Below are 25,013 nucleotides of genomic sequence, written 5' to 3' on the forward strand. Positions count from 1 at the left end.
TAATCGTGAGCCACATACATAATCTACAGGTGACTGTGCAATATAACCTTTTTGATATAACACTATTGCGAGCTCTCTTCTGTTCCTCGGGTGACAACCTGTGGGAGGAGATCTGAGGACACACACTCCAGAGGGTTTATCCAGAGCTCCCTGCGCTGAGGGAACAAGGGCTCCTATCAGAGAGAGAAGAATCTCTGATATGCTGTAACTTTATAGATACATTGTGAGTGAGACCAACTCATCCTCTTTTTAGATAGGACTGTTGTATTATTGGCCATCTATTATTTGTATTTTTTTCATATACAGTATTTCCCCACCTGACTCACCTGCGCTCCCCTTACCTGGAAGACGACACATACAGTAGCACCGCACGGTAATTGTTGGTCCGTTGGTAGGGAAGCAGGGTGTTGACACAAGTTACGTACCTCCCTCTCCTTTCTCTTTGGATGGGATTTTACTGTACCCCGTATTGCTGTTTTTTCTTTTGTTTTATTACAGGATAGAAGCAGGAGATGCTCAGAGCTAAACGGTGTTAATTTCAGCACCAGGGACCCCCTGCTTCCAGAGATACTTACCTTTGTAGCAGTGCCGGTATTTCTGCAGTCAGAGAAACGGTGTGCCTAACATAATGGCAACGTTTGAATGTCCCACGTCACGCGAGCCAATAGGAGGCGGTGACATCATCCCTTGCATCTTCCTATTGGCCAGCGTGACCGGGACATTTAAACTACACAGATATACCGGCACCCCCTACGGAGGACAGTATCTCTGGAAGCAGGGGGTCCCCGGAGCTGAAATGAACACAGCTTCAATCCTGTAGTAGTAATAATAATAATAAAAAAAATATTTTTTTCTTTTAATAATAATAATGTAACCTGTATTGCTGCTTGAAGCCCATTTATTCCAAGCCACAATTTGACCAACTTCAGGAGAATTATTTGAAGCAAACACGTTTTATTTCTTAATTTAATGAACATAGTGAGGCATATGTATGAAAGCAAAAACATTGCTGCAGATGTATCAAATATCGTTGTCTTTGAGGCACCTGGTGGAGTTGTTTGCCCATTATTGCACCTTGATACATACAGGCCAGGCACCCAGCTCAGACCTCGTCTATAACTTCAAGATAACAGTAGAGAAAATAAACCTCATCACATACATTTTGTAATTTTAACATGACTTTATTTTCAGTGCGTCTAAAAACAGGGGTGGGCTACTCCGGTCTTCAAGAGCCATCAACAGGTCAGGTTTTCAGGATATCCCCGCTTCAGCACAGGTGGCTCAATCAGTGGCTCAAAGGCTGAGCCACCTGTGCTGAAGCAAGGATATCCTGAAAAACTGACCTGCTGGTGGCCCTTGAAGACTTGCGTTGTCCGCCCCTGCTCTAATACATGAGATTCTCCATACAAAGTGTTAATTCCTTGTGTTTATTTTTAATGAACACAGGCGTCGTCGTGTGTAACAGGCAAATATAAAACAGTACAATGCAATTTAGACAAGATTTACAAGCCAGGAAGGAAACAGGACGTCTTGGAATACCTAGAAAATATGTTAATACAAAATGATTCTTGATATAGAAATTTGGGCCACAGTTTTACCTTTCACTGCTAAAAATGGAGCGTACCTCCTGCCACCAATACTGCATGGTTAAAATCAGTCTTTAATTCTATCAGTGCCATTGAGCCCCAGTACACATTGCAAAGAACAGCTGGATACAGAATAGGGGTTAAAAGAATACATTAAAAAGACAAAAAATACTTTAATAAAAATACAAACTTTCAAGTAGTTAAAAAACAACCCCCCCCCCCCAAAAAAAAGTGTACCGCCAACTTGAGTTTCCAAATTATAACATACCAACAAAAAAAAGTTAATTTAAACCTTCCTGTTTAAAAAGAAGACGTCACAAAAAAAAAAACTATAGCACTGTACAAAATATCTAAACATTGGAACCAAGATGCAGGATCCGGCGGGTGAACGCTATCTTGGCATCTTTCTCAAGGCTTGTTTATTTGTCCTGTGAACAGCACCGCACCTGGGAGAGATAAACAGTGAGCGATGTGGCAGCCATAGATTAAATGCAGCCATCCCTCCTGGTAACATTACCTGTGGGCAGCGCTAATCTGAGACAGCTCACACTTGTCTGGAAATGGTTTCTATGGTTTCATGACACCCCCAGTGCAGTACTTGATATAATAATACCCTCCGCTCTTTCATCATTGCAGGGATCCCAGGTGTGCCAACGAGTATTCTAAAACTTATCTGGGGCAATCACCAACAAGACCCAGGTACATGCTGGGTACATGCTGCAACATTTCAGTGCCATTTCTGCAGACAGACTAATGGCCCATAGGATTAACACAGCGGGGGTCCCTGGCAGTCCCATTCAAACTGAATGGGACTGCCAGGGACCCCCGCTGTTAATCCAATGGGCCATTAGTCTGTCTGCAGAAATGTCACTGAAATATTGCAGCATGCACCCAGCATGTACCCAGCATGTACCTGGGTCTTGTTGGTGATTGCCCCAGATAAGTTTTAGAAGTTTTAGAATACTTGTCGGCACTACAGTATATTGGTCCCGGCAGTGATAACATTGGAAACGGTTTTAATGGCAGTATTGCAATTTTACGGGTAACAAGGGTTAGTGGGGTGTCCAGACATTTTCACAAGTGAAGGTACATATTTCTAGCGTTTAAAGCAACAAATACTACTTCCCCCATTTTTTCCCTCTCTTATTTTTATATGTAAAAGCGTGTGACAATGTACAATTCTACAGTATTATCTAAACAGGCACTGGTTTGGTGATCCTGTTATAAATCTGGAACAGTCCTGATAATGTGCCTAACGAAATGGCCGCCATCTGATTTTGTGCTGTAGCTGCAATGCAATATTATATTACAAAGCTTTATATAATGCTTTCTTAGAGAGTCTGCTGTTTGGAACACAGAAACAGATCTGGTTGTGATACTTTGTTGTCAAAGGACAGAGCTCAAAAAAGGAGCATGTAGAGTCTGTTTCAAAAGAGAATATATATATATATATATATATATATATATATATATATATATATATATACACACACACACATACACACACACACACACACACACACTGTTACAGACCTGTCTAAGACGTGAATGTGCTCACAAGTGATATTCTTTATTGCTATATGCTAACGGTGGAGGTTTTCTGTCGCCTTTTTCACCCACCATAACTTAAAATGTATATGGTAAACCTACCCAGCCTAGAAATATTTCAAAGCAAGTATAGACCAACCTCACACTGATGATACCCATCAAGATTGGAACATGTCTGTGAGTGGTCTGTACTTGCTTTGCTAGTCCCATGCTGTGCTTAAAAGCTGTGTGAGCGGCGATGCATCAGCTTAAATGGGCTCCATGTGAATGTATATTCCAGGCAAAAGGTGACACATTGTGTGCTCATTTGCGTGTCATTTCCCAGAATCCCTTGCTGCAGTGGGAGCACTGTATGCTGGGTGATAATGGTTGAAAGGCAGTGTTGCAGACCTGTCTAAGACATGTGAATGTGCTCACAAGTGATATTCTTTAATATACAGTATAATATATATATATATATATATCTCAATTGGCATTAGGAGTTTTTTTTTAATTTATTTATTTTTTAAAGAGTAATTTATCTATACTACAGAACGGATTTAAAAAAACACAGGATTTCTCATGTTTTGCTGCATTAAGTATTTTAGATTAACATGAAAAAGTGTTTAAATGCAGCAATACAGGTTTAATTTCAATTTTTTCCATTCATTTCAGCAGCACGGACCCCCTGCTTCTGGAGATACTTACCTCTGTAGGAGGGGGGGGTGGGGGGCGGTATATCTGTGGAGTTTAAGTGTCCTGGGCACGCGGACCAATAGGAAGCCGAACCAGATGACGTCACAACTTCCTATTGGCCCTCGTGACATGAGACATGTAAATGCTGCCATTATGTTAGGCACACAGTTCCCTGGATGTAGATAACGGCACCTGGAAGCAGGGGATTCCCTACAGCTGAAACAAACAGTTCAAATACATCTTTCTTTTATTTTTTATTTTTAACGTATTGCTGCTTTAAATTGGGATATTATTGGATGCACAAATGAACAAAGACATTTTCATGTGCAATATAATCCTACTGCATGACTTGTGCAACAGTGGATATCACACTCTTTTAAAGACTATATACCCCACCCTCACTATTGCTGGAAGGACCTGCTTGGTGGGATGAATGAGAAGCTTTTGCAGGTTCCGCTAGCACGGAATAGATTACAAGGTATTACTCACCTGTAGGGTTATGCCTGATGAAGAACAAAAAGGGTCTCTCCACTATAAACCAGGGAGGTGAGGATCTTGCTATTAAAATTGCAGCTGCAGGTGAAATAAGAGAAATGTTAACCTTTAAAATCTGTGTCGTCGCTAGAAAACCAGTGGCCGGATAATGAATGCCGCCATCTTACTTGTGGCAGCCGAGGCCTTTGTCCCGTCCTCATTCACTTCTATTTTAGCTTTCTGTAGCATGTGAGATACGTAGATATCCTCAGACCCTGGTTTTGGAAAGAACGAAAAATAGGTATTACCACTAAACTACCGACACGCGCGCACGCCAGCACACACACACGACACACGACACCACATTCCCAGTGCTGGTGAAAAATGAAAAATTCAACATACCGTACAATCAGGGTTGCCACCTTCTACTGGAGGCCAATCAAATTTTTATTTTTTTAAAATTATTTTTAATTTTTTTAAGTCACGTACTTGGTGCGGCGGTGTCTCCCGGCATCCTGCTGCAACTCCCCTTCCAACTGCAGTGAACATGGCTGCGCGGTGTCAAATGACGCCGGTGTTGCCATGACAACGGGACGCTACGTGATGTCACGTAGCGTCCCGGTGTCATGGCAACGCGGCATCATTTCACGCCGCACAGCCACGTTCACTGCAGTTGGAGGGGGAGTTGCAGAAGAATACCGGAGAACCCGCCGCACCCCTCCGCTACCCGAAGATTGACGGGCTAAACCCGTAGCCCGGAAGTGCCCAAGACCTGGAGTCTCCGGGGTCAAACCTGGAGAGGTGGCAACCCTGCGTACAATGAGAACCCCAAGCACTCGCTTTTACAAATGATGCACCACAATTAACCCCTTTTCTACAAGAGGGACTAGCATTGCTCTGCAATATATTGCAGGTCTCTTGCCATACAGGATTAAAACACAAAGATGTTTGTTTATTTTTAAGCAAGAAAGGTGGCAATAGGGTTTAAGTCAAGAAATGTTAAATCAACGATATACTTAAAAAAAAAAGAAAAAAAAAGTAGAAGTGCTAGTAGGTTCAAGAAACAGTAAGACACTTTGTTGGTTGTACTACTTTTTAATGGACCAACTTATCAATTGTGCAGGGTTTTCTACTGAGACTGCACAAGTCTCAGTCTGATCTGATGACGAGACGCCTGCAGTTTCAAAATATAAAAGAAGATCTTCTTCCATTAAAGGGTATCGCAACCTACAAAGGATCTCGCTCAAATGTCAGATTAGCATAGTGCCCAAGAACATGTATATCTGCAGCTGAGTGATGCCGAATCCCAGAATTAACACAGATCTCGCCATGCAATCCTAGTCTCCTACTTGTGCTTGTAGAAAATAGGAAGTACACTGCGAAGTGGCTGCACAATGCTACTGTAAGACAGCAGGAGGCGCCAGAGGGCAATAAATAAAACGTGGGACACACATCTCGATGGGCCGCGCCGGGCATGGAAAAATGACTCCTTTCCGCAGAAGTATAATGTTACAAGCAAGGAAAGTCTTTTCTGGGGAGATTTAAATGTACAAGTACTGGGTGGATAAGCACTAATCACGTCATCTACTGTGGTACATGACAAAACAGTATACAGTATATGCGGGGTGGGGGGGAGTCAGCAGACTCAGGCCGCGCTTATAGCGCTGGCGACGCGACCGATGACGTCGCCGTCGCCACCAGCAAAAGTTATAATTAGATTTTCAGCGACTGTCGCCAGCGACGTCACGAAAGGGGGCGGGCCGCGGTCTCTGATTGGTTTAGAGACAGTCACATGTGGCGACTGTCTCTAAAAAAAAATTTCAAAATCAAACTTACCCGGCTTCAACATTTTTTAGCCTCTCCGTCGCGCTTACTATAAGCGCTTGTGACGGAGTCAATGTATTTGATGCAGAGCGACGTCGCGTCGCCAGGGACTTTAAGCGCAGCTTCAGATTTGCAAAACATTATTCACATTTATTGCGTGAAGAGTAAAAATCGACGACAAGGGTCCGAAACGCGGATTTTTATTTTTTTATTTTTACTGTTGCCACAATAAATGTGTTTAATATTCTGCAAATCAGAAAGGGCTGACACACACACACTTTTAAAAAAATTATATCGAGTCTACAGATATGCAAAATAGGGAAGTCTGCTGCGCACCGTAACAAAATCAAGAAATACAGTTACCAGTGCGCCTGCAATCAGGGATAGTCTGTAAGTAATCCAGGCATGATATAGTGCGCCTGCAATCAGGGACAGCCTGTAAGTAATCCAGGCATGATATAGTGCGCCTGCAATCAGGGACAGTCTGTAAGTAATCCAGGGTGCATGATATAGTGCGCCTGCAATCAGGGACAGCCTGTAAGTAATCCAGGCATGATATAGTGCGCCTGCAATCAGGGACAGCCTGTAAGTAATCCAGGCATGATATAGTGCGCCTGCAATCAGGGACAGTCTGTAAGTAATCCAGGGTGCATGATATAGTGCGCCTGCAATCAGGGACAGTCTGTAAGTAATCCAGGGTGCATGATATAGTGCGCCTGCAATCAGGGACAGCCTGTAAGTAATCCAGGCATGATATAGTGCGCCTGCAATCAGGGACAGTCTGTAAGTAATCCAGGGTGCATGATATAGTGCGCCTGCAATCAGGGACAGTCTGTAAGTAATCCAGGGTGCATGATATAGTGCGCCTGCAATCAGGGACAGTCTGTAAGTAATCCAGGCATGATATAGTGCGCCTGCAATCAGGGACAGTCTGTAAGTAATCCAGGCATGATATAGTGCGCCTGCAATCAGGGACAGTCTGTAAGTAATCCAGGGTGCATGATATAGTGCGCCTGCAATCAGGGACAGCCTGTAAGTAATCCAGGCATGATATAGTGCGCCTGCAATCAGGGACAGCCTGTAAGTAATCCAGGCATGATATAGTGCGCCTGCAATCAGGGACAGCCTGTAAGTAATCCAGGCATGATATAGTGCGCCTGCAATCAGGGACAGCCTGTAAGTAATCCAGGCATGATATAGTGCGCCTGCAATCAGGGACAGCCTGTAAGTAATCCAGGGTGCATGATATAGTGCGCCTGCAATCAGGGACAGTCTGTAAGTAATCCAGGCATGATATAGTGCGCCTGCAATCAGGGACAGTCTGTAAGTAATCCAGGGTGCATGATATAGTGCGCCTGCAATCAGGGACAGTCTGTAAGTAATCCAGGCATGATATAGTGCGCCTGCAATCAGGGACAGCCTGTAAGTAATCCAGGCATGATATAGTGCGCCTGCAATCAGGGACAGCCTGTAAGTAATCCAGGGTGCATGATATAGTGCGCCTGCAATCAGGGACAGTCTGTAAGTAATCCAGGGTGCATGATATAGTGCGCCTGCAATCAGGGACAGTCTGTAAGTAATCCAGGGTGCATGATATAGTGCGCCTGCAATCAGGGACAGTCTGTAAGTAATCCAGGCATGATATAGTGCGCCTGCAATCAGGGACAGTCTGTAAGTAATCCAGGCATGATATAGTGCGCCTGCAATCAGGGACAGTCTGTAAGTAATCCAGGGTGCATGATATAGTGCGCCTGCAATCAGGGACAGTCTGTAAGTAATCCAGGCATGATATAGTGCGCCTGCAATCAGGGATAGTCTGTAAGTAATCCAGGCATGATATAGTGCACCTGCAATCAGGGATAGCCTGTAAGTAATCCAGGCATGATATAGTGCGCCTGCAATCAGGGACAGCCTGTAAGTAATCCAGGCATGATATAGTGCGCCCGCAATCAGGGATAGTCTGTAAGTAATCCAGGCATGATATAGTGCGCCTGCAATCAGGGATAGTCTGTAAGTAATCCAGGCATGATATAGTGCACCTGCAATCAGGGATAGCCTGTAAGTAATCCAGGCATGATATAGTGCGCCTGCAATCAGGGACAGCCTGTAAGTAATCCAGGCATGATATAGTGCGCCTGCAATCAGGGACAGCCTGTAAGTAATCCAGGCATGATATAGTGCGCCTGCAATCAGGGACAGCCTGTAAGTAATCCAGGCATGATATAGTGCGCCTGCAATCAGGGACAGCCTGTAAGTAATCCAGGCATGATATAGTGCGCCCGCAATCAGGGATAGTCTGTAAGTAATCCAGGCATGATATAGTGCGCCTGCAATCAGGGACAGCCTGTAAGTAATCCAGGCATGATATAGTGCGCCTGCAATCAGGGACAGCCTGTAAGTAATCCAGGCATGATATAGTGCGCCTGCAATCAGGGACAGCCCGTAAGTAATCCAGGCATGATATAGTGCGCCTGCAATCAGGGACAGCCCGTAAGTAATCCAGGCATGATATAGTGCGCCTGCAATCAGGGATAGTCTGTAAGTAATCCAGGGTGCATGATACAGAAAAGCATCACAGGGCACTGCAGGTTTTTCAAACTATTTATTAGCCAAATATTGCTACGACGTTTCAACCTGCCTTGGTCTTTATCAAGTGAAAAGAGTCTATAGATAGAGCACTTATTTTTCCCATGGAGTATTTATTTCGTTTTTTTCCCCCAGCTTTGAACCTTTGAGACAGTAACCCACACAATGAGCAGTCTACATTAGTATGCAGTCATGCAATCTCTGAAATGCAATATTATCTCATTACATAGACATCCTATCAGATTGTCTTTGGTGTTAGTTATGGTGTCCAAACTCATGAGGGATTATTGCAACAGTCTCTAGAATAAATGATTGCATAGAATCCCAATGCAGTTTATTAACTTGTCTATTTTAGTTACATTCTGGTGTTATATGGGGGCACAGCAGTCAGCGCTTGCATCTAGAAGCTGCTGAGATCCACGTTAGTTGTTTTGAATCTACTGTATCGCATGACCGCTTCTAACGGAGAGAAACAACGGAGGTCTGCTGATGTCATTCCATGTTTCCCATGCAAGAAGTTAGTTGTACTTGTGCTTTACTATTGCATACAGTTGATTACATACAGTACAAGTTCCCTGCGTCTGTTCTGATTCTTCCAGCCACCTCTAGAAAGATATGCCAGTAAGGAATGATGGATCAGGCCCAGAGACAGGACAGAGAGGATGGGTTCATCTCATTCTGGTCGCTCGCACACACACGAGCTCTGTGCATTTCCTCCGTGCTGGACTCATTCCTTGGTCTGCTGTCAGCATTAACAGTTAAGGGCGCCCCTAACATTCAGCTTTCATTTTCAGGGGACACTAGCATAGGATGAGGTGGGAGTAACAGATGTGTGTCTGTATACCCAAGGGAGGCTTGATCATTTATGTGGGTGATTTGTTCAACCACTTCAGTGCTGGGTGGGTCTGCAATTCATTTGTATGTCATACAACACCAGAAGTTAAACGGCCAAAAGGGCAGCATTAAAAAACTGCATGGGATATTAAAACAAAAACAACAACAAAACCTGTCGGCGTATTGATAAACACACACACACACACACACACACACACACACACACACACACACACACACACACACACACACACACACACACACACACACACACACACACACACACACACACACACACACACACACACACACACACACACACACACTTGTATACAATATGGACCTACTTGTTATCTTTGCAAAGTTAGCCTTTGAGGAATCGAACATCTCGGTTATACCCAGGTTTTGCAGAGGCTCCTTCAGATCCGTCTCCGCTTCCACAGTAAACCTGGAGAAACCATCCGAAATTAAAGAGGCCCCTCTGTACATGTCCTATAAAATATAGGCCGTATAAAAGCATGGAGTGTGATATCCACGGCCTGAAACACTGCCATAAAACGGCAGAGGTCAAGACCTTGGATATATTGCAGGCGCGGGCCACGGAACGTATGGAGTCGCGCGCGCCTGTCGTCTCAGCGGTCTGCGGACTCGGATTCGCTCACGACGGGGAGGCGTCACCATGTTGGTTCCCCCTCATTGGTTGAACCACTCACGTGACACGGAATTTGTTTTTTTGGTCTCTTCAAAATCCTTCCGTGCCATGGCGCTACCTCGCGGGCACTATGGCCAGCAATACAGAGGTACTGCAGGTTGTTCACGACGGCACGCTATGGCAGCAGCCTAATAGTGCACCTCACAGCTTGTAGATTAAATCCACGCAGAATGAAAAAGTGTTCTAACCGATACCGCACATGGCATTATATTCTCCTGTCTGGTCACGTTCACTTACTTTAACCTTTCATCCACAGATGCAAATCAGACTGAAAGTTAGTTACTTTAGGGCCTTATTCTACACTGCATAGGCCACAGTGGAGATTTTCAGCTGGAAACGTAACAAAACAGCCCCCTCGGTGTATAAAGAATGAAACCCGTAGTCTCTATAAAGATGTCCAACACATGCCAAATTGGGTAAATCCCTAAATAGTAGAATTTAAATGAAGGGGAAAGGGTATGTTCCAGAACACAAAAGGTCTGAACATTCTTACCTAAAGTCCCAGGATTCTGTTCCCTGCGGCAGCCTCCTAATATTTAAGTGAGGTGCGTGTACTAGATGTTTGTGAGACGGTACTGTACATCATAAACATTATTGATTCGTGTGAAGTGCAACATTTTTGCCTCTAAAGAGCATAATTGTGAGGGCTGCAAAGTGTAAGGGCTGCAAGGTGTGAGGGCTGCAAGGTGTAAGTGCTGTATGTAAGGTGTAAGTGCTGTATGTAAGGTGTGAGGGCTGTATGTAAGGTGTAAGTGCTGTATGTAAGGTGTAAGTGCTGTATGTAAGGTGTAAGTGCTGTATGTAAGGTGTGAGGGCAGCAAGGTGTGAGGGCAGCAAGGTGTGAGGGCAGCAAGGTGTGAGGGCAGCAAGGTGTGAGGGCAGCAAGGTGTGAGGGCAGCAAGGTGTGAGGGCAGCAAGGTGTGAGGGCTGCAAGGTGTGAGGGCTGCAAGGTGTGAGGGCTGCAAGGTGTGAGGGCTGCAAGGTGTGAGGGCTGCAAGGTGTGAGGGCTGCAAGGTGTGAGGGCTGCAAGGTGTAAGGGCTGCAAGGTGTAAGGGCTGCAAGGTGTAAGGGCTGCAAGGTGTAAGGGCTGCAAGGTGTAAGGGCTGCAAGGTGTAAGGGCTGCAAGGTGAGATTCTTTCCATTATGCTTCAATAGGGACAGCTCTGAAATAATCTGCGGGACCCAAACAGACCTTTTGCATAGAGGTGTTCTGCTAGTAATGGCAGCATCATTTATTGAAATAGATCAGATAAATGTAGTTTTTTTCCCCCCTTTACAATATTTAAACATTTCCCTGTGCAGTACATACATTAAAAGTTTATTTCTAGAAGTGTTGCATCAGTATAAGGAAAGGCAATAACATTGATTAAATCTCTCTCATACTTCACTCACTTGGGTAAAATGAGCTGCACTCTCTTTGGTGACATGGTCATCCAGCTCTGCAGGGTTTTGGTGCTAATGTGGGGAATGATGGCAGAGAGTGGGGTGTTCTCATCCGTGGGTAGCGCTACCAGCATGCTCAGGCTCCCGCCATGATAGGGAAGCTCAATTACATTGTACCAGAGACCACTGGGTGTGCTTGCAGAGCCTGCAAAATAAAAAGAAAAACAGTTTTTCACCATTACTCATGAAATTATGTATTATTATTATAATTATGTATTATGAAATTTCCTGCAACCTCTACAGCAGGGGCGGGCAACTTCAGTCCTTAAGAGCCACCAACAGGTCCGGTTTTCAGGATAGCCCAGGTGGCTCAGTCACAGACTGAGCCACCTGTGCTGAAGCAGGGATATCCTGAAAACCGGACCTGTTGGTGGCTCTTGAGAACTGGAGTTGCCCGCCCCTGCACTACAGTTATGGAGTTAACCGGGATAAAACCAACTCTACAAAATCTCTGTGATGCATACAGGAGAAGCTGAAGGTCCGTCATCAGTTCGAGGTCAACGAATATTCAGAGAAAAACCTCATAAACGTGACAAAAAGCCGTGTTTGACCCTCCGCCGGTTTGTCCCAGCTAAGAGATGCACTCCCCTCCTCCCTCCCTTTTCTACCTCTCACCTACCAGGCTTCAGTGGAGCAGGGCAGCAGAGGAGGAGGAGGAGGAGGAGGATGGTGGGCAGCAGAAGAGGGCGGAGAACATGAGGAGCAGGGCAGCAGAGGAGGAGGAGGAGGATGGTGGGCAGCAGAAGAGGGCGGAGAACATGAGGAGCAGGGCAGCAGAGGAGGAGGAGGAGGATGGTGGGCAGCAGAAGAGGGCGGAGAACATGAGGAGCAGGGCAACAGAGGTGGAAGGCGGCGGGAGAAGAGGACCTAGGACCATATGAGCGGAGCAGAACGGCACAGGATGACGGGGGCTGTAGCTGCGGCAGATACCGGAAGTCAGTAAAGAACTCCAAGTCGGACCACTGGGGCGCGCTCCTACCCGGCCGTCCTCCTGTGCCACCCTGCTGCTCTCACATAGTCCTCCCGCCGCCCTGCTCCGCTCCTGCCGTCCTCCTCCACCGCCCAAAATGTGCCACCCTAGGCGACTGCCTAAGTCGCCTAGTGGTGGCACCGGCCCTGCACGTGTGGAACAACAAATCAGGTGAAAGGAACTAAATATATACTATTGTGAGGAGGTATCTTTACATGAAAGGTAACAGATGTAACAGGATGTGTGACGATTTACAGTATTCACATACTAAATAAATTACTTCTAAAATAACAGTTGGTAAAGGAGTTGAAACAACCTTCAATCAATGTATCTCTGCAGCAGTATGTTCACCTGTGAATGTTATGACTAGTTTAATATTCAAAGAAAAGTATAACCAGTGAAAACAAATCTAAGTGTTGGTGCAATCATATGCGTGAGTTGAAAGGATAATCTTGGCTCCTACAGTGTGTGTTTCCTAGTCACACTGTGACAAATTAATCCTGCATATCCAGATCTCAGGGGGCTGTCACTAAAACGCGTAGGGTGAAAGCCCCCTGTGACTCTACACTTGAGACGCGTTACCCAGCGGTGAGAGCCGAACCTGGAAGTGACGTCGCGGAGCCCAGGGAGACGCCGGCAGGGCTGAGACGCCGCTCCAAAAAGCTGCAGGCAGGAGACACGTTCGCGACATCACGGAGCCCAAGGAGGACGCCGGGTAGGGCGCCACTCCATGACCGGTAGCTGTGAGCTAGTCCGCATCAATGAAGCACATTAAGTGTTAAATGCCGTTTATTACTGCACAGAAGGCGAGTGCGTTTTTTATATATTTTTTAAGCGTAAAGTTTATATTTTTTTTTGGATCTGCGCAATGGCCCCCCGCTACTTTTTTATACATTGAGGTACCAACAACTTGACCCCCACATCTGAGAAAAGATTGCCTGAGATTTGGATCTGCATTATTAATGTCACACTGGGAGTAGGCAACACACAGGAGCCAAGATTATCCTTGCAACTCACGCATGTGACCAAGTAACTGTAAACTCCTCGCTCAGCGAGTGCGAGTAAAAGTAATAAAAGGTGGATCAACAGGATCAATAGAAGAGGTAATCACAAAAGAGAAAGTCTCTCTGTATTGTACTCGGTTATAATGTGAGGTAAATTGGACTATATTCAAAATTAACTTTTAATACACAAGTTAAAATAATGTCAAATAATAGAACATGGACTTTACAGTGAATAAATATTTACAGTGAAGCAAACAGGAATAAGAACTATGTGCCTGAAACAAATAAATGGGTAAACAATGGTAGTAACCAAGTGATCAGAACGATATGAACACCAAATAGAGGTGGACTAGAAGGTTCAAGAATAGGATCACTATATCTGCTTTAAACCCACTTGTTGTGGAGTAGAGATAACTAGTATTAGAACCAGACGAGTGTAATATACTTGGTAGTATTGCCTGTGGGTAAGTATGAACCTGCGCCCTAATAGTGATTATATAGTTGAAATCCGGTAGCCTGTTTAGCAGAACGTAGCATTGCTCAGCGGGTGACCTGTGGACCAGCGGGTGGAGTGTTGCCGGGACCTAGCCTCACACTATTCCTTACTATCTTCCTTCACTGATGATTTCTGTTGGTGGCCCTGTTTATACCCATTACCACTACAGAAACGTTTGGGACTATGACTATTGATACTTACAAGTGTTCATAGTGCTTTGGAAAATGTGCTTGCACAGAATGCCACTGTGCTGATACACAGCTGATACAACTCATCTCAACCTGGGAGTATACGGGGTTAACCTTTTCTTGTGACTTTCACATTTCTAAGTGAGTATTTTCCTACTTTGATATGCAACATTTACACCACTCATTGAGTTTCTACATTCTCAGCATGTTTGAGACCTTGCTCTGATCATTAAGCACTACATGATTATTATACATCTTGCTTTTTGCTGGGAACGGTGGCACATTATTTTTGGGACACGTCCATACTCCCTTCAAAGTTGGCATTTCTTTTACTGATGTTTGCCACAGGACAGGTTTTGCTTTGCAGTGCTGTCCCATCATGTGTATCTTTATGTCCAATCAGCATGCGTGCGCTTTTTAGACCTGCAAGTCATTACTTTCAATGGGAACTAATCAGATCCCATTGTCTGTGTCAGGGTATTTCCCCTTATATGCAGCATTTGAGTCAGTAATTTTTCATTAGATCTTACATCTTCTATCTATATCTATGGGTTTTGTGTTGCATATATTTTTTGTGAGGTTTTCTGTTGGTCGCGCTTTGGTCTTAATCTGTCTTTTTGATCTATTTCTCTCATTTTTGATAAATAACGAATATACAAAAACGTGTATTAGAGTTATTTATTTATTTATAAAATATTTTACCAGGAAGTAATACATTGAGAGTTACCTCTCGTTTTCAAGTATGTCCTGGGCACAGAGTGCTTTATGTGGGTTTCTTTCTCCTCATGTTTTGAGATGTATATCAAAAAAGAATAGACGATACTGTTCTGTGGCTAACTAAATGCTTCGCAAGAATAAAAGCATTTATAAAATCACTATACAAACAAAGCATAACATTGTTAAACTTAAAACAAATGTGTATTTTAAAAATCCGTAATGGAGCCCGGTTAATCAATACCATCACACGTGTTAAAGTTAACTGCTCATGTGCAAGGTAACATAATATCTGTTTCTTACCACTTCTGAACAGGGACAGCTGGGCCAGCATTGGGACTTGATGGGTCTTTCCGTCTGGACCGTGAAATGTGCGTTTCTTTGTATTTTCTGGTTGAAAACGAGATTTCCACAGCCCCTTAAAATACAGAGCATTGACCAGCACAAGCCGTGTCAGGGAGCTCTCCAGCATCTCAGGTGAGACAAGGTTCTCGATCATTCCTGCAAGACCAAAAGAAATATATTACCATCGTAAAGGACTACTTCATCACAAGATGAAGGTCGCACGGCATGGACAATCAGCCTCGTCCCAGAACATCCATCTGATCCATTGGACAAAGCTGCTTACTGTACATCATGTATCTGCAAATAACGCCAGTTCCTTAGTTGTCCTTGTCAACAAGGCACGATGGGTGGAAGAGGCCTTTATTTATATGGTCTCAATAAATAAATAAAGCAAAGTACTCCTGCATCCTGTTCCAGGATTTTTTTAAAGTCATTTTGATTTAATATTTAAAGTTACATGGAAACCTCTCTAGTTGTATAAATAACCTTTACTCAAGAAACCTTTAATGTTAAGCCACGTTTCATGCTAGCGTCCCTGCTTACGGTTTAAAGGTAAGAAAGAGAAGAGAGAGCTCAACCCAATCCATGACCTTCATAGCGACTGGAGACTTTCTGTGGCTAATGTACCCTGGACTGCCCAACGTTGTGCCGGGCTGCATACTGTCCTACTCGCCCAGCTCACCATGGCAATTTTTAGCAAGTCGCCAGGATTGCACAACGGTTTCTTACGTGTGCTCCCCCAGAATGGGAGGTCGGGCTATATTTGCACATATACAATAGTTAATGTATGCAAAAAAAAAAATGTTATTTAAAAAAAGTAAAGTATACAATAGTGCGTGTAGTAATTCACTTCCATACTTTCATTTTAAGTGGGGAAGTTTTGCCCCAGCATACAAATTGCTTTATAGTATGCCGTTATATCACAAAGTCAGATATTAAAGGTCGCTCATTGATGCATCACATGGTCTACCTCTTGTATTGCCGCACAGCCGTTACTTTGCACATGTTTAATGCGTGTGTGGTAATGCTCACCCCTCGTTTCATTTTTCACCCACTGGTTGATGGTGGAGGCGGCTGTGCCCTTATCCTCAAAGTTGACGCTTCTCACGTCGCTGTGAAAGACATCTTTATTCCTGGTGACAAAGGAGGCCTCCATTTTGAGCCCACTGTTGGCAAACACTGCATTTGCTGTGGTGACAATATCCTTATTTTTCTTGGACGCTATCGCCTTGTTGATCTTCTTTAATGTTCTGCCAACCTCTGAACGGAGAACCCATAAAGAGTGAACATTGTATGCAAGAGGCTTAGTGTTACATTGCAATTAACGTGGCACTTACAGTATGTTGTGTAGATGCTCTGAGCTGATCAGTCCCTCTCACCATACAAACCCTGAGACAGCTAAGACTAAGCCCCAGACTGTCTTCTTCCCTTTACATCGTGTTCTGTCACAAGTTACATAAGCTTTCTACATTAGAATAACACTTAAGTTCCAATAAACGGAAAGGAATTACAGTAAAAACAGGTTGATAGGAGCAATGCAAAGAGAACCAGTGAACCCAGGTACTCAGGAGAATGGAGCGGCTCAGCGAGTAAAGACACCGACTGTAAAACAATGACACGGAGTCTGAATCGGGGGAACCTGGATCAATTCCCGGTGTCAGCTCCTTGTGCAGGCTTGCCACCACTTCGGGATTGGCCACGTATCTCCGGGCTACGGGTTTATCTAGTAAACCTCCGGGTGGCGGCATCTCCCGACATCCTCCCGGTATCTTCCCCTGCAACTCCTGTCAATATGGCCGCGCGGCATCAGATGGTGCTGCGTTGCCATGTCAACCGGAACGCCACATGATGCCCATTGCCATGACAACGAGACACTATGAAGTCACGTGGTGCTAGCACCATAAGGCGTTCTGTTGTCATGGCAACGCTGCACCATGAGACGCCGCATGGACATATTGATGGGTTGAAGGTGGAGATGCCAGAGGATGGTGGTAGGATGCCAGGAGACGAAGGCAACGCTAAATTTAAAAATGTTGTCTCCAGGTTAGTCTTCTGCAGAAGGTGGCAACCCTGTCCTTGTGACCTTGGGAAATGCTTTAAGTCCCATTGAGAGAAAAGCAGTATAAAATAAAGTAGTTAAAGTTGTTATACATTGTGCCATATTTACCAACATGCTCTACCTACTAAAGCACTTCACAGCCATTCATTTAAAGTACCTTATGGATGTAACTGGTCATACTACTGCAGAACTGAACTACTCAGACAGAAAGCCACACATGCGAGACAACTCACCGTTCACTTTGTACCGCATGACTGTAGTCAGCTGTTTCTTAGTCTTTCCATCTGCCCCAAACTGAAGCATGCCCAGCACCGACGCAATGCCGTGAGGAGACACCACCACATTGTCCTGAGGCCTGGCCTTCACCACCTGGTTGAACACTTGGATTCCAATGTCCGATCCGAGTTCCTCAAGGGATAAGGGGTTGAGCTGAGATTGTACGGAGGTTATGACCACCGCCGTGAATAAAAAAAGAGGGTAGTGCCTTTTCATGGTCTTATAACACGATGGGAACCACCTGAAATCAGAGTGGAGGATGCTTGTGAGTGCAGACAAGTATCAAAAGCTGATTGATGCGTTTTTTCCTCTGCAAGATACGCCCTTTCCTCTGTTGCTCGGCTGCTAAAACTCTGACTCGGGCCCTCATTATCTCCCGTCGCAATTACTCTAACTTCCTGCTGTCCGGCCTTCCTGCCTCTCACCTGTCTCCCATACAATCTATCCTAAACGCTGCTGCCAGAATCACTCTACTCTTTCCCAAATCTATGTCAGCGCCTCCGCTGCTGAAATCCCTCTCCTGACTTTCTATCAAATCCCGCATCTCACACTCCATTCTCCTCCTCACTTTTAAAGCTTTACACTCTTCTCCTCCTTACATCTCAGCCCTAATTTCTCGCTATGCACCATCCCGACTCTTGCCTTCTGCTCAAGGATGTCTTCTTTCTACCCCCTTTTGTATATAAAGCCCTCTCCCACCTTAAACCTTCCTCACGGACTTGCCCCACACCGCCGGAATGCACTTCCCCTCAATACCCGACTAGCCCCCTCTCTATTAACCTTTAAGACCCACCTTAAAACACACCTGCTTAACGAAGCGTATGAGTAGCTCCGTGGCTGATACTTTACACCTCATACATAAAGCTTGGCCCCCTGCAGACGCACTTACCAGAACGCCCTCCTACTGTCTCTGTACGTTCTTCCTACTTACCAATTATATTGTATGTTCTTCGGAGCAGGGACTCCTCTTCCTAAATGTTACCTTTATGTCTGAAGCACTTCCCATTATGTGTTAACTGTATTATTTGTTATTTATAGGATCATGCGTATAACTGCTGTGAAGCACTATATACATTAGTGGCACTATATAAATAAATAAGTACACACACAACAGAACGGCTGTAGGCACTTCAGACCGAATACAACTGAATTCAAACCGAATAGTTTAAGCAGTTGATTTAATACATAAAAGTCTATATAATATTTTTTCTAAACGTTCTGGTAGTGTTAGCAGTGCTGCACATACTGTAGCATTGTCTGCAAAATGATATCACTTAGCTACTCCTCAAGCCCCATACAGTATGTGACTACAATAGGATCGATTGTGTAATCACTATAGCATTTGCATCCCGAGATACTTAGGTGCTGCATGTGTATTCTTGTCTGGGTGAACATCATGGAGGCTTACATTTAAATGTCTTGCGGCTCAGGAGCCAATAGGAAGCCACGTCAACCGCAGATTCTTATTGGCCCACGTAATGCAGGGGAATTAAACTTCCATGAAGGACCGGTAGAACCTGCAGAGGAAATGGGTCCCCGGTGCTGAAATGACCGCAGCTACCCTTCTTCCCACCTAGGGAGCCCTGACCTTGCGGCCATTTTATGTCCACTGGTTAAGTATCTTGTGGACAAAGACTTAGTGCTCGTGAAACCAGTAGGGTTCCTGGTTCAGGTTGGTAAACCTGCTTTAAAGGATAACCTTCTTTCTATTGTAACCTCTCTAGGAAGCCGGGCAGAGAGGGTTACATTGGGGTGTATTATATGGCTACTCCGCATGGGTTACCCTGACTCAGGGGCTGGATTCAGGCGATGAGGTAGCAAGGTTGTGAAATAATGGGCGACAGGAACTTTTATAGCACAGCTGTTATTTTTTGTGTGTCCCCAACTCAGGGAGTTTGATACAAAGACAGACACGAATACTTCTCTTCCACCTGTGCCCACTCTTAACACTTAGATGGAGGTACTCCGATTTCATTGCCGAGGTAATGATCCGACTATTCGGGCCCCTATAATAATAAAAATCCTGATAGGTCTCATTGTGCTTGACCCAATACCTTGCTGTCTGGATTTGGGAACTTTAGCTCTGATCCACGGATAGAGCTGATCAGCAGGCACCGGGGGACCCTCTTATTGAGACCCTTTATGGTGTACTCTTTTTCCGTCTCTAAGGGCTCCTTACTTAAGGGGTACTGGCCCTATCTGTAACATAAACAGAGGGGCCTGGTCTATGCTATCACCTTATTAACATACCCATCTACATTCCCGAGGCTCCACACCTCTGGACCTCCTGGAACCTGACCTTCTAGAACAGTCCCTCCTCAAAATTACCCGTGTGACCTATGGATCCCCATAGGAACCAGGGTGGGGCCCAGCATACACCAGTATTGGTAGTAACCCTTGGGGGGGGGGTTACACTAATAAGAGGATTCTGTACAATAGTCAATGAGTGAAAGTATTGAAGAGAAAATGTTATACATTACAGTTCCCATACAGTACAGGGGCGGCCAACTCCAGTCCTCAAGAGCCACCAACAGGTCAGGTTTTCAGGATATCCCAGCTTCAGCACAGGTGGCTCAATCAGTGGCTTGGTCAGAATGCTTGAGCCACCTGTGTTGAAGCAGGGATATCCTGAAAACCTGACCTGTTGGTGGCCCTTGAGGACTGGAATTGGCCATCCCTGCAGTCGATAATGAAATGGTAAAAACAAAAATGGATGAAAATATGCAGTGCAGGCTTCCAAAGAGAAAACGTTGCAATCCGTAAAAGGATTAGAGAGGTAAAAAGCAGGGAAGTGGCCCAGAAAACCATGCATTTCAGAACATTTAAGCAGTGAAATGGTCAAACCAGCCTGCCCTTCAAACAAACAAAAAGCCTCTTTGCCTCCCTACTGGAAATGTCATCTTCCCCTCGCTATTTATAACACGAGGGAATTATCTAGTCAAATTCACAGGCGCCTTAAAGGTCATACACAGCCGTTTGAGAAATTCCACTTTATCCTAACATGTTATTCAGCAACGGAGGGCGGGGGAGCAAGGGACTCTGTTAGACATCTTTGACACCTTACAACCCACCCAACATACAGAGCTCATTCAGAGGCAAAAAGGAAATCACTGCTCAAGTATTCCAGGTAAACTCCTTAAGTGATTTTAAATGAAAGCATTGACAAGCCAGACACCCGCCTCTTCCCCTCAATGCCACTTTATAATCCGAGCTGTTGCAGTGTCACAAGCGATGGCTGTTAATAGGCAGCGAGGACCCAGTGTTGAACACAGCATCCATCTTTACCACCAACAGTGTTAGAACACCAGGGTGCACTTTGCACCTGTTCTCTCCAATACCAAACCACAATTAGAAGTTATGAGAGGCGTACAGCAAAAATGCATGCATTGCTAGAATTATACGTTGTATTGAAAGATACAATGTACTGTACACTTCAATGCAGTAGTACATTCCCTAGTACCACTTGGCTACATGTAGTGTCAATTCATTAAAAGTTTAATTCAACAATATATTTTTAAAATATTTTACCAGCAAATACAGTGAGAGTTACCTCTCTTTTTCCAGTATGTCTTGGGCACAGACTTATGATAATACATCGTTATACAGTCATGTGAAAAAGAAAGTACACCCTCTTTGAATTCCATGGTTTTACATATCAGGAAATAATAACAATCATCTCTTCCTTAGCAGGTCTAAAAATTAGGTAAATACAACTCAGATGAACAACACCACATGAGACATTACACCGTGTCATGATTTAACAAAAATAAAGCCAAAATGGAGAAGCTATGTTTGAAAAACTAAGTACACCCTTACTGCTTCCATAGGAATTAAGATGCCAAGTAGCAGACAGGTGCTGCTAATCAAATGCCCTTCATCATCAGCAAGTGTGGCCACCTCTATAAAAGCCAAAGTTTTAGCAGTTTGCTGGTCTGGAGCATTCAGGTGTGTGTTAACACAATGCCAAGGAGGAAAGACATCAGCAATGATCATAGAGAAGCAATTGGTGCTGCCCATCAATCTGGGAAGGGTTATAAGGCCATTCCCAAACAATTTCAAGTCCATCATTCTACAGTGAGAAAGATTATTCAAAAGTGGAAAGCATTCAAGACAATTGCCAATCGTCCCAAGAGTGGACGTCCCAACAAATTCACCCCAAGGTCAGACCGTGTAATGCTCAGAGAAATTGCAAAATACCCAAGAGTTACATCTCAGACTCTTCAGGCCTCAGCTAGCATGTTAAATGTTAAAGTTCATGACAGTACAATTGGAAAAAGACTGAACAAGTATGGTTTGTTGTGAAGGGTTACCAGGAGAACGCCTCTTCTCTCTAAAAAGAACATGGCAGCACGGCTTAGGTTTGCAAAGTTGCATCTGAACAAACCACAAGACTTCTGAAACAATGTCCTTTGGACAGACGAGACCAAAGTGGAGATGTTTGGCCATAATGCACAGCGCCACGTTTGGCGAAAACCAAACACAGCACATCAGCACAAACACCTCATAGCAACTGTCAAGCACGGTGGCGGAGGGGTGATGATTTGGGCTTGTTTTGCAGCCACAGGACCTGGGAATCTTGCAGTCATTGAGTCGACAATGAATTCCTCTGTATACCAAAGTATTCTAGAGTCAAATGTGAGGCCATCTGTCTGACAGCTAAAGCTTGGCCAAAATTGGGTCATGCAACAGGACAATGATCCCAAGCACAGCAGCAAATCTACAACAGAATGGCTGAAAAAGGAAAAAGAATCAGGGTGTTGCAATGGCCCAGTCAAAGTCCAGACCTCAACCCGTTTGAAATGCTGTGGTGGGACCTTAAGAGAGCTGTGCATAAACAAATGCCCGCAAACCTCAATGAACTGAAACATTGTAAAGAAGAGTGGGCCCAAATTCCTCCACAACGATGTGAGAGACTGAAAAAGTCATTCAGAAAACGATTACAGTACTTCAAGTTATTGCTGCTAACGGTGGTTCTACAAGTTATTGAATCATAAGATATACTTAGTTCTTCACACATGGCTTCTCCATTTTGCCTTTATCTTTGTTAAATAAATCATGACAGTGTAATATGTCATGTGTTGTTGTTCATCTGAGGTTGTATTTACCTAATTTTAAGACCTGCTAAGGAACAGATGATTGTTATAATCTCCTGATATGTAAAACCATGGAATTCAAAGAGGGTGTACTTTCTTTTTCACATGACTGTACATTATATTTACAGACATTTCATGGACAGTTAGGGATAATATATGTTAGGGGCATACTTAACTGTTACAGGTCAGATTAAAATGTGAAACAGTTGAAATCTTGAAAGAATGAATACTGGTGGCAAATTTGAGAGTCTCTGGTAGGTTTTTCAAGTCATGAGGGGCACAGTAAGAGAAGAAGTAGCAACCGGATCCTTGGGACCATGAACAGTATTTTGGAGTCAGATCTCAAGCGATAAGTGCTGCATGTGGTAGGGGTGAGGAGCATGTTCAGTTAGGCCGGTAGCTGGTCCAGAAAGTATTTGAAGGCAAGACAACTAAAATGTAGTGTGTGTGTCTGGATTCAAGGGATAACCAATCTAGTTTTTGGAGTATTTAGCAATGGTGTGTATTGTAGGACAAAAACATAATTGAGTTGTAGAGGGTGTCTAATTTGCCAAGGTGAGTTTGGGGTGCTGTACCATATATGATGTCCCCATAGTCTATAATTGGCATTAGCATCTGCTGTCCAATGCGCTTTCTGACCAGCAGGATGTTCCTACAAAATACACTGAGTTTGGCATAGGTTTTGAATGTCAGAGTATCAATGTGCAACCGAATGTTAAATGGGAGTTTAGCCATATGCCCAGATATTTCAGACTAACGACCGGGGCTAGAATGGTGTTAGAGTTGGTTCTGATCTTAGGCTCCATCATTGGTAGCTTTAGAAATGTAGCCTTAGTCCGAAATACCATATAGTTACTATATGTTGAACTTTAAAACAAAATTAGATCCAAAGCTTTACAGCTTCTACTACTTTGAGTCTAGACAAAGTTCCTCTTCCTTACTCTAACGGAGGAGCTACTGTAAGAGCAGCTTCCTAATTTTTCCCAATATGTGCCCCACAGCTCACGACTGGACTAGAGAGGCCTTCACGTTCTCTGGTGCCTGAATCCTATCAATTTAAGCTGACAAAAAAAAATTCTGCTGAAAAATAAAAAAAATTGAGAACTTGTGACTTGGAGGACAGTCCCAATAAATAAAAAAAAGGGGGAAACATGACGACACCTAGACATCTGGGTTATGGCATTGTGATGATATATTACTGTGGTTTTGGTGCCTAATATGTATTGAGATGAGCAAACCAATAGTCATTTGGTTATCGCTACCACTATGGTGACACCCAAACCTACAGGTCCTCTGAACTCATTCCCACTTCCCAGATTAACCGGCTTTGTGCCATTTCCTCCTGTATGCTTCACCGCTTCCTCAAACTCAACATGTCCAAATCAGATCTAACCCCATCCCTCTAAAGCGAACCCTATGCCTGACCTCACTGAGAATAGTTCAATCCACTATCCTCCCAATACCATAACCCAGATGTCTAGGCGTCATGTTTTCCCCTTTATACTACACATTCAGTAACTCATCAATTCCTGCAGCTTCCACCTCTTCGACATTGCTAAAATACACCCTTTCCTCACCAAGCAATCCCTGAAAATGTAAGGGACTGGACTATGGTCTATAACTTGCTCCTAGTCTGTTTCCACCTCTTCTGACTGTCCATCCTTCAATCCATGCTTAATGCTGTGGCAAGGCTCATCTACCTCACCAGCCATTCCAAGTCTGCTGCTTCACTGTGCCAATCCCTTCACAGGCTACCCATACCCAGCCAAATCAAACCCAAGGCTCTGATTCTCAAACAAGAAGACATTGTAACTGCTGCTGAATTCTAATTCTTGCTAATCAAGGCACAGAAAGACAGAGACTGGATCACAGATGACCCAGTCTCTGTTTTAGATGAACCATGTAAACATTTTATGAGCAAAAACTACTTTCACTCTGAAATGAGCCTGGGAGATGTTACTGTACAGTACTTTGCTATCCTCTCTCTTAGCGTCCGATTCAGTTTGAGCAGAATTTTTTTTTTTTAACCTATTTTCAACTTTTATGCACGCTAGGGCTATGAATAAACCTCAATGACTGTGAAACAATTAGGAAATGGGATTGGCATTAGGTTATATTAGCAATAAAGTACTGTACAGTAGGGTTCTGGTTTGGGGTCGTTGTGAATTGGGCTGTTGATATTCTGA

The 25,013-nt window shown here is 44.1% G+C and overlaps 1 protein-coding gene across 2 annotated transcripts in view; it reads right to left on the reverse strand.

Annotated features, from left to right (window-relative positions):
• Window positions 1-934: 934 nt before the first annotated feature.
• Window positions 935-25,013, reverse strand: part of SERPINE2 (serpin family E member 2) — a 54,731-nt gene continuing 30,652 nt past the window's right edge. For both annotated transcript variants that reach the window (XM_075569690.1, XM_075569689.1), the window contains exons 2-9: window positions 17,692-17,975; window positions 16,432-16,659; window positions 15,358-15,555; window positions 11,632-11,827; window positions 9,875-9,975; window positions 4,472-4,558; window positions 4,299-4,382; window positions 935-2,032 (exon numbers count right to left, since the gene is read on the reverse strand). In XM_075569690.1, coding sequence (XP_075425805.1) covers window positions 1,995-2,032; window positions 4,299-4,382; window positions 4,472-4,558; window positions 9,875-9,975; window positions 11,632-11,827; window positions 15,358-15,555; window positions 16,432-16,659; window positions 17,692-17,950 — 1,191 coding nt within the window. In that variant the 5' untranslated portion in view covers window positions 17,951-17,975 and the 3' untranslated portion in view covers window positions 935-1,994. The remainder of the gene's footprint in view (window positions 2,033-4,298; window positions 4,383-4,471; window positions 4,559-9,874; window positions 9,976-11,631; window positions 11,828-15,357; window positions 15,556-16,431; window positions 16,660-17,691; window positions 17,976-25,013) is intronic.

The sequence above is a fragment of the Ascaphus truei genome, chromosome 14, assembly GCF_040206685.1.
Source record: "Ascaphus truei isolate aAscTru1 chromosome 14, aAscTru1.hap1, whole genome shotgun sequence".
NCBI classification, from domain to species: Eukaryota; Metazoa; Chordata; class Amphibia; order Anura; family Ascaphidae; genus Ascaphus; species Ascaphus truei.